At 39.2% G+C, this 10,528-nt stretch overlaps 1 protein-coding gene across 4 annotated transcripts in view; it reads right to left on the bottom strand.

Annotated features, from left to right (window-relative positions):
- Positions 1-2,855: 2,855 nt before the first annotated feature.
- atp2b2 (ATPase plasma membrane Ca2+ transporting 2) overlaps positions 2,856-10,528 on the bottom strand; it is a 104,650-nt gene continuing 96,977 nt past the window's right edge. For 3 of the 4 annotated variants that reach the window (XM_059328460.1, XM_059328456.1, XM_059328458.1), the window contains one exon: positions 2,856-6,895. In XM_059328460.1, coding sequence (XP_059184443.1) covers positions 6,584-6,895 — 312 coding nt within the window. In that variant the 3' untranslated portion in view covers positions 2,856-6,583. Of the gene's footprint in view, positions 6,896-10,262; positions 10,313-10,528 lie in introns of all 4 variants that reach the window. The other variant, XM_059328459.1, reaches the window with a different exon arrangement.

The following is a 10,528-nucleotide window of genomic DNA, read 5'->3' as shown; positions in this document are numbered from 1 at the left end:
TCTTCACACATTAAATTGTTCTCAAGAGGAGTCCATCTCTCGCTGATTTGCAAACAGTTTGGGCTTGTCAACACGCTCGAGTCTAAAAATCACACTGATACCGGCAGGCATAGTCCCATTTCAAATTAAATGGAAAGGAGATTAAGTCAGTGCTGTGATGTTATTCAGACACCATCACCCCCTCCCCATTAACACTGAAAGGGATCAAAATCTGTGCAAACCTACTTTAGCATGCTGCAGGCAGCAGCAGTTTTAAAGAAATTTGTCATGTCGATGTATTTAACCCAACGACAGCTCTTGAAAATCTCAGAGAAGCTTGCAAACGTGGCACAGGAAAAGTATAGTGAGTGTCATGATCACTAAAAATGGAGTCGCTACGCTGAGATGTGCAGCACAGTAACAGAAAACATGTTTAAAGAACAGAGCTGATCAGATAAATTAGTGATGAAAAAGTGCCCCTCACTCATTATAAAGATCAGCCTGTGGGTGTGAAATTATTAAGAGGATAAAAAAATAGAAAATAAATGATTTTGCTCCATAAAAATGTACAAATATTTTTTTCGCAGTGCAACTATGGACGGCAATGATGGTAATCATTTGGTCCATGAATCTGATCTAACTACAAATTTTCGATGAATTGCCATGAAATTTTGCGCAGACATTTATGGTCTTTTTGAGTCGCGACCCCCAATTTAACATGCATGTTGTCTGCGACCTGGACCCCTGCTGCTGCTGCTGCTGACCCAAGTCTGGAGCTTTTCTTTGCAGCCATCGTTCCATTTTTCCAGCATCAGTTATAGCTAGCAAACTGCAGCTGCAGTAAAGCAACAAGCGCCAGTTTTTTCCCGCTGTACTCACTTAAAAGAATCTCATGCGCACAGTTCAGATAATACAAACTCAGTTGATACGACGAATTTTGGACAAATAATGAAGCTGACAAGAACTAAAACATCTCCCTGTCTGAAATTATGTAATTTAATATTAATTTTGTGCATTTATATTTTTTCTAAAATGATTTGGCGACCCCCAGAAATCATCTCGCGACCCCAATTGGGGTCAGGACCCCAAGGTTGAGAATGGTTGCTCTAGAGGACAAATAGTCTGTCTTCAGTGATCCTCATTTAGTGCCATTAAGTCAATTTGTTTTACACTTGTGTTAAACACCAAACTATGAACATCCCCATCAGCCTCAGTTTTTCTTTGAGTTTTGTGCTAATAAGCAAACACTTGCATACTACAGTAACCTAAGATGGTGAACATGCTGCACACAAGCATCAGCGTGTTTGCATAGAACATTACAGATCCAAGACAAACTGAAAGAAGGGCGTGACTCAGAGGAAAAAGTCACAATTACAAATCCGTCTGCTACTTCACCTAACACATAATCAAAAATTCACAGCACAGTTCGGCTAATGATATTTCAGAGCCAAGAGATTCTAACTTTCATAAACCTCAGTCAGATAACGGATCAATGAACACTCTCACTCTCTGAGAGTGGAAACGGGCTCATCAGTCCTCTACTGTAACCACTTTACCTCCACACTTTGCTGGACTCCTTTTAAACAGTTTTTATACCAGTGTTGTAAGAAGACAGTACAGACAGAGAGAAGGGTGGGGAGGATAACATGCAACAAAATTCCTCAGCTGCACTTAATTCAGTGATGGTGTAATTACTGTACATGCCTCAAACCTCTGGGACATCGGGATGCCCCAGTAGTGCCTCATTTAAAAGGGCCATAATGTAACAAGATCGGGACACTGGTTTAAAAGGATAGTTTGGATTTTTTACAGTGGGTTGTATGATTTACCTAACCACAGACAATGTATTACCTACAGTCAATGGCAGCCAAAACAGCCCCATTTTGGAAAAGAAGTTAGGAGCTAAGCAAGCCTAAACTGCCATCTACTGAACACTGACTATGGATAAGTACAGTGGCGGACTCAGACTGTTAGAAGGGCAGGGGCGAAAAAATAAAAAGGGCACATTCTGCACAACATGGGGCCCCACCAGCATGCAAAAAGTTATGATGCATCATGTATGATGAAATATTAGCATTAAGTTAAAAGGAGACCCAGATCAAGGTAATTAATGATACGGTACTGACAATTAAAAGTATCGAACTAAACCATCTAGGGGGGTCCGGGGGCAAGCCGCCCGGGAGAAAATTTGTACATTTTTAAGTAAAATGCATCTATTTTGTGCACTTTGAGAGCTAAATGAGAGCAAACATCTCACATAACATTATTCACAGTCGGTGATACCGTATTATAGAATCTCTAGAGGGCACATCATCATAATTTATTGTATAAACGGGCACCCTAGAGGGCAATCAATACGTTTTTTCATGTGTAAAGGGCAGCCAATAAGGCACTTTCTCGCATTTTCACCACTCTAGAGGGCACTTTCGCGCGCCTTTTCAACCACGGAGGGACCAAACAGGAAAAAGGGCACTAGAAGGGCACTCATTAAGGCACGTTATCAAATTTTATTGCGCTAGAGGGATCATCATCATTATTTATTATATGAAGGGGCACCCTAGAGGGCACCAAATCATTTTTTGCATGTGTAAAGGGCAGCCAATAAGGCACTTCCTCTCGTTTTCACCACTCTAGAGGGCACTTTAGCATGCTTTTTTTAACCATGGAGGCATGAGTCCGCCACTGGATAAGTACCTCATAAAACCCCAATGTAAAAAATCACAACTATCCCTTTAAGGTGTAAGATATCAAGAGCTTCCTTTGCCAACCCCACACATTTACTATCAGCAGAACCTTTTGAAACAAACCAATGAAAATGGAGAAACAGTCAAAGTGGACACTGAAAGGTGAAGCACAACGAATCAGAACAGGACATGTCACACGGGGCCAGGACACACCATGCTGGGTCATGCTGCTCTGGGAGATTTATTTAGTGATTTTTCGTTTTTTTTGTTTTTATTATGTTTTTCACTTGCGCTCCTGTCAGGAGTGTGGTAAATGGGACAGTCAAGCAGCAAGAGTCACAGTTCATCATCATCATCATCATCATCATCATCATCATTATCCACATCATCATCATCATCATCATCACTGTCACCACCGTTATCATCACCCTCCTCGTGGTATCATAATAATAATTTTCATCATCATTTAACTTTTTCCTCAAGCTAGAAAATAATTTACATCACATTGTTTTTACTGACTTTTGAGACCACAAACATTCCAGCAACACACTCTAGGATTAAGGGTGGGTAACAATCAGAAAAGCATGACTTTTTGCATAGTATTAAATGAACAAAGACATTGAGTTCTTTATTTACAATTATTGTATAGATAAAAAAAATATCATAAAAACAAGATGAACACTTAAATCACTTACCCATAAATGGCTAAGTATGCCAAAAAGTTATCTGTTGGCATTTCTCTTTTTCTTTGTTCCACAAACTGCATGCTGCTAAATACAGTACATCGAGGCAGGTGAGAGTATATTGCAAGAAGTATCATTGATATCATCATCATCATCATCATCATCATATCATCATCAGCATCACCGTCGGTGTTATCATCATCATCATCATCATCATAATTATTGGTTGTTACAATACGTGTTATCATTTGGATGTAATCAAGATGTTTCTGACAGGAGCAGTGATTGATTACATACAGCCAAACAGCTGCGTTGGCAGTATGACTCGTTGTGGTGCATGATGGGAGACGTAGTCAAGAAGAGTTCCTGTTTTCACACCAGTCCGCATGGAGTTTCTGTCCTCAGTGGACTCATCGCTGTATTTACAAAGATTATTTTTAAACTTGTCGTCTTTGCGTCCTCTTAAAGCTGAATGTCCTCCTGGATGTGAAAGTAGTTGGAGAATGTTGGCTTAAGTCTTTTTTATATTATTACTGTTATTGAAAATGCTGTTGTTGCTGTCGTTATGTTTTTGTTTTGTTTATTGTTTTTTTTTATTTTTACAGACAAATAAACAAATAAATTGTCAAGTTAAAACACTGGAAAGGAAACAAAATAAATCAACAGCTTCTAAGCAGAATATCAGAATCCAGACTGTTTTTTTTTTTTTTTTATTCCCCCAACTTAAATAAGACAGATTTTTATATTCAAATGGTCCATGTGACTGTTTCAACACGCCTGAGCTGACTGGTAAAGCTTGTGCACCCTCTCCAGATGGACGGATCGACTGGGAAATGACAGAGGAGGAGGATAGAAAAAAGAAAAAAGGAAACTGTTCGGATAAATGATTGTATATACTGAAGTAGTGTATAGGATTTTTTTTTTTAGTTTAAGTAGAAAAATCGTCAATTTTTTTCAAGTTGCATAATGAGCCTCTCGCGTCATGCTTGCTTGACTTCGGTTAGTATTAGAAATAACGATATTACAGGCTAGTTAATTGGCCTTGTCCTTCTGAGTGCAATAAGACTGGGTAAATGTGCCTTCTGTATGTAACTTCTCTCTGGTAATGTCTGATTGGTCAAAGCACAATAAATAGTTTACAACTAGTGAGTACAGTTGAGATGCTAGAGTACTGTATATTCTGTGACGGCAGGAAGACAAGCTTGGTTAAAACACACAAAAGCACATCTAGAATTACACCACAGAAGTTTTCATTCATAACCAGATAGTGCAGAAAAGGATCGTCTTTTTTTATGTATAGAAAAAGAGTCAAAGCAACATTCCATGTTTGTTGTAATTTGTCTTTTTTTTTTTTGTCAGTTTTCCTTTTTTTTTTCTTAGATGTTAAAAATGCCAACAGCTTCATGGGGCTGCGTGTGTCTCTCTGCTAGAGGAAACGGAAATCCTTTAAACAAAAAACAAAACAAAAAAAATCAAAATTAAATAAAAAAAATAAACAACACAATATATCCCAAATTTTCAACAAAAAAAAAAGAAATCTGATTTCCATGCGGCACAGATAAGCCAAATATAACTCTTCTAATATGACTCGATTGCAGCCTTTTTGATGGTCACACATATTTTTAAAACATCAAGTCCTTTTGAACAAGCAGGTTTATCTAGAAGACAGTTCACTGTAAAGGTCCTGATATCAGCCTTTGACTCGAGCCCTGACCCCAGGCCAGCGCTGAAGCACAGAGGAAAAAAACACAATAAAAAAAAGAAAGAGAGAGAGAAGAAGAAGAAGAAGAAGTGAAAAAAGAATTAAATATTCCCCCTCTGTCACAAAAAGGAGGCCTCCGTTTAGAAAAGGCAAGCCACTCCAACTTGATCCCAACAATCATATAGAGTAATACTAAGATTCCACATTTACTACGTATCCGATTATATTTTGGTTTCTTTTTGTTTGTTAATCCTCTAAAAATATCTACAATATTTGAAAAGATAGCAGGCAAATTCCAGCACATGGTTTTTCAGTAATAACACACCAACAGAGCTCTGGCCCTTCTGAGCTTCAGCTTCGCCTCTCTCCTTCTACAAACCAGGAAGTTTATCTCTACGAGGTTGTAAACAAATTACATTCTCTTGAAGACATAAATAAGTCAAAGTATTTTGAGCCATTGAAGCAGGAACAAGGCAACATGCCGACAAACAAAGATAAACTCTCTCTAAATATATTTATATGTATTTATATTTATAGAATATATCCCATAAATGCTATCATCATCATTATTATTTTGCGTTCCTCTTTTCCGACAGGTGCAAAACTACTGTGCAAGTTGAGCCCTACCACCTCGTTACACATTTCTGTTTATGGATGAAATAAATTTTTACAGTCGGTTACATGTTCATGCCACACAGAAGAGGGAACTTTGCAGGCCAGGAACTCAGAGAAGCCGTCTTTAAAGTAGTAGTCCGCCGCGAGGCCTAGCCCATCAGAACAAAAGAACTCCAATAAAATTAAAACCCTTTTAAATAAAACTTGGGTAATGTACATTCATGCAGGAGCAACAATAATAATAATCAGAATCAGAATCATAATAATAACAATGTTTTTCAATTTAATTTAAACTATTATCAGTATTGACAATGTTATTGTTGAGGAGAGGGAGTGTAAGGGGAGTTTAGAGTCTGTCCTGTTTTGTGATTTCTACCACTCAGCAGTGTCTCTCTCCTCATCATCCTCCTCCCGGTGCCACTAAAGACGCAGTTCATACATAATGTGCAGTCAGCGGCACGCTTATACAGTACATGCTAACACGCATATAGTCATACAAACCACCACCGCCGCCGCCACCGTACACATACAACCACAAAAGCAGGATGGCTGTGTAGGTTTTGTGGCTTTGTTTGCGCTTTTTTGATTGTATGTTAAGTTTTCTTTTCACCTTGCCATATTACTTTAGATTTCCTCCGTTTCAAGAGGAGTGGAGAGCTTTAAGAGCTCAAGGTTAAAGGGGGTGGGGTGTGTGTGTGTGTGTGTGTGTGTGTGTGTGTGTGAAGATTTTGCCACAGGACCTGTCCTGTGTAGGTGAGTAAATGGGGGTGTTGGAAGATGACAATTGAGCTGAAAACTGGGTGACATTTTTTGGAAGGTGACAAGGTGTAAGGGCGCAGTTAAAGGTCTGGAGGAATCGGAGAACCCCCAGACTGCAAGGAAACGACTTTAGAGGTTAAAAGCTGAGGTTAGGATCAAGGTTAGAGGCTGGTCTCCAAGCTGTGAAGAGGGCTGGCGGGGCTAGAGGAGGCGGCTGATTTACTGGTGTCGATGGTGAGATTGATGCCACTGTCGATGGCGTTGTTATTCTTGTTGGGGGACGAGGGCTGGCTGGAGTACTTCCCCCTCCTCCGAGCGGAATCGTCGTCTGTGTCGTCGATGAGGGGGATGTTGGGCGTGGAGTCTTCTATTCTAAACTCGGGGTGTGTCATGAAGTTGTGGATGGATGATCTGGAGTCCGGTTTTTCCAGGCCTTCATAGAGGGAGCTACGGAATGCATTCACAACGCGGATCTGTCGTAAAAAAACAAAAAAAGGGGAGGAAAGAGAAGAAAAAGGATGAGAGACGATGCCAGAGATCAAATGGAAGGGTGGGAGGGACCCTCGGGATGAGAGAGAAGAGGGAAGAGGAGGAGAGAGGGACAGAGGGGAAGTACAGGGAACCTCTTATACTGAGGATAAAGAGGTGAAGAAGGAGGAGAAGGTGAAGGAGCAACAAGAGGAAAAGCAACCGCAGTCTGTGTTCTGCTTTCACAAGATGACTACAGTTCACAAGTCACTCAAGTTTGGCGTGCACTAAGAAAAGCCGTGAGGAACACAATCGTAAAAAAAAAAAAAAATCATACATTTCAAGAAAAACAAATACCAAAAGCAACACAAACGCTCGTTGTAAGTATACGCTTTAGTCCAATGTGCTGTATACCTAGAAACAAGCCACGTTAATAAATGGAATGCTCACAGAAAAAATTAAAAGGAGAATATCACATGCAAGTTTGAAGAAAATCTGGTGGACGAGGTCAGTAAGAAGGAAGGAGGTTAGATCTGAGAGATCCAAATCAGGTGGTTTAAAAACTTCTGGAGGTACCAGAGCACTGTCTGGGACAATATCCACACAGACTCTGAATGGGACACACAAACACACAAATATAGCACAGGGTGGGTAAAGCATGGTCCCAAACAGGGCAATGGAGAGAGTTAAACTCTGCATGAGGAGGTTGGTTCAACACGAGCATTGCAGTGTAAAACTCACAACGAAACAACACACCAAAAGAAAAAAAAAACAAAAGGAAAACGGTGGCTTTAAGAGCGAACACAGCAGGTTAAGATATTATGACCACGGGAAGTAAACAAGAGGTAAACACAAACTACATGCAACAAGACAACAGGACGGTGAAGAAGTGGACACCGGCACACAGACTGTGGACACGAAACAAATGGAAGTGAATGATGAAAATAATAAGTTTACTGTCAGAGGTGTGACAGCTTTCAACTCCATGCACATCTAAGTAAACACTCAAGTATAGGCCCCAAACAACTACAAGAAGCTTTAGTGAGGATGTTAACATCTGCATGTCAGTTCACTCAATTTGAGGGTTAAAGGGAAAATAATCAAAACCTTATGTGCACATACAGCCAGCAAAAAATGTTGACATTGTATATTTCTGCAAACCACAGATATGTTGATTTGTAAGGTTTTGTTGTCCAGTGACAAAGTAATATGAAGCTGCATAGTTGGCAGGAGGATGAGTGGAGGGGACAAACTAACTCAGGAGACTGGATGTCCATAATCAGTGTTTTTTAGTTTTATGCAAGTAGTTTTGGTTTTTAAAGTGCTATAAAAGGAAAATGCTTTTAAAAGGAATCTTAAAACCCATTTTTATTCACTGGCTTTTAACTCAACATGAGCCTTTGCTCTGTTTTTTTTTTTGTTTTTATTTGTTCTTTGTTGTTTTTTCAAATTAAGATTAATTTTAAAATTGAGATTAATTTCAAAATCCACTTTTATTTACTGTTTTTTTTTGTTTTACCCAGCATGAGACTCACTTTGTTTTAGTTGTTTTTGCTTGTTCTTTGTTTTTATTGTTGGTCTGTCCTGCCATGTACCGCACTTTGTATCAGCTAACACTGTCTTAAAGGGCTATACAAATAAAGTTGATTTGATTTGATTTGATATAATGGTCACATTTTCAGTGTGTTGAGTTTTTTGTCACTTTTGCAACATGTTTAAAGCAGCAGCCGTCACTTGTGAGAACATTTTCTGTGGTTTGAAGAAACGTACAATGTTAACATTTACTCTCCCAACTGGGTTGGCATGTGCAATATCAACAGATGCCAAATTTTAAGGTGTACATGTAACTTGATAGCTAATAAAGGACGTTGACTCGTGTCAGCACACATATTTAAAAGTTACAAAATTGCATCATCATGGTTGCATCTATAATGCTTTGTTACTTCTGCTGTATTATTCTGAACATTCTGCTCCCAAAACAAATACACGATATCCAGATACAAGCGTTTTACGTTAGGAGGCGGTGGTGCTACTGCTTTCATCTGCAGGGGCCGCTTAACTTAACACGAAATTGCTCATAGTGACTTTAAGTTTTCAGATGACCTGAAGATGAAAAATGCTCATTATTGTTTCCAAAATCTAAAACCTCACAGCACTTATAAATAATATAAATATATAAATATATAAATATTGATAGAAAACAGAGAAACACAATAAATCATCAGATTTGCAAAGTTGTAGCGAGTTAATGTTTTGTGTTTCTGGTTGATAAATTACAATAGCAATTAATAAATTATCAAAATTGTTTCTTATGAGTCCATTTAGCACTGAATAATTTGAATCCAAAGTCTACCTAAAATACTTTAGAATGAAAAAACAAATCTGTTAAGTGTTAATACAGAACAACATAAATATAGTATTTACTTTTCCATGGGAAGCTGCACTGAAAGACATTTACAGTGCCAATAAAAGCTACAAATACGCTTCATTTTTTTAAAAATGTATGGGAATACTGTATATACTGTAAATATTGTAGTAGCAACTGCGGTAGAGTTGGGTATAAGGAGACAAAACAGATAAAACAAATAATAAGAGGAGCCTGTCGGGATGAGTGCATGTGACAGGATGTCTGACAGGTAACACTGATGGGGTGTCAGAAGAGGGTGGGGGGAGGTTGAATTTACGTCGCTGGTGCTGCAGAGGATCTATGTCCGTAACTATGGCAACATGACAGTCAACTACACCGACAGTATGAAGCGACAAGACGGGATGAATTATTGGTGCAGTACTGCTTTATGGTGATTCTCCATTCCTGTCCATACAACCCTCAGCAGAGTTTTACATCTGACTTTCATCAGGTAGATAAAGATTAGAGACAGAGTGTGTGTGTGTGTGTGTGTATGTGTGTGAGAGAGAGAGAGAGAGAGAGAGAGAAGAAGAAGAAAGAGAAGATGGAGGTGGACAAAGCATGAAGCAGAGATAATCTCTGATCCTGGCAGTGCCCCCTTGTGGGTAGAGTTTAGTTGCACCATTTGAAATTCCCATTTTGTAAGTGGCTATTGCAGGTTTTTCTAAAGTGTTGCACACAAGCTGTTGCTCCTTTTGTGTTATTGCAGATGAAGTGTCAGCTGGAGAGTACATGAAATAGCATGTCAAATTTGCTTCAGCTCAATTCAGTGTGGTCGGCCTCATCAGCAGCAAACCCACAGATAGAATAAGACAACATTGCAACTTATACTTGAATGTTTACTCAGTCCCTTGGTGAGTTGATTGGATTTAGTTCACACTAACGTCTGTCAAGACATTAAAATGGAAGGGTTGGAGGATGGTATGATGGATGGGGGGATGAGCAGAGGGAGACAAACTCACAACCTGAAATGTCACGCCGTGGGTATCACCCTTAGTCCTGCGCTCCTAGCACTCTGAGGAAACAAACACACATTCACCAATGAGACGACAGTACACCCAAGCATGGGAGGAGATATCAAGATGAATTTGAAAACCAGTATGAACAGCAAAAAGACAGAAGAAAGAGAGGAAATGAAAAAAGCAGAGAGCGAGAAAGAAAGAGAGAGAAAAAAAAAAAAAAGAAGAAGACGAATCTTCAGAGATGCCAACCCCAAAACGGAGACTGTCAT

The sequence above is a fragment of the Centropristis striata genome, chromosome 3 (genome assembly GCF_030273125.1).
Source record: "Centropristis striata isolate RG_2023a ecotype Rhode Island chromosome 3, C.striata_1.0, whole genome shotgun sequence".
Taxonomy (NCBI): Eukaryota; Metazoa; Chordata; class Actinopteri; order Perciformes; family Serranidae; genus Centropristis; species Centropristis striata.
This window is presented reverse-complemented; position numbering and strand designations above follow the sequence as displayed.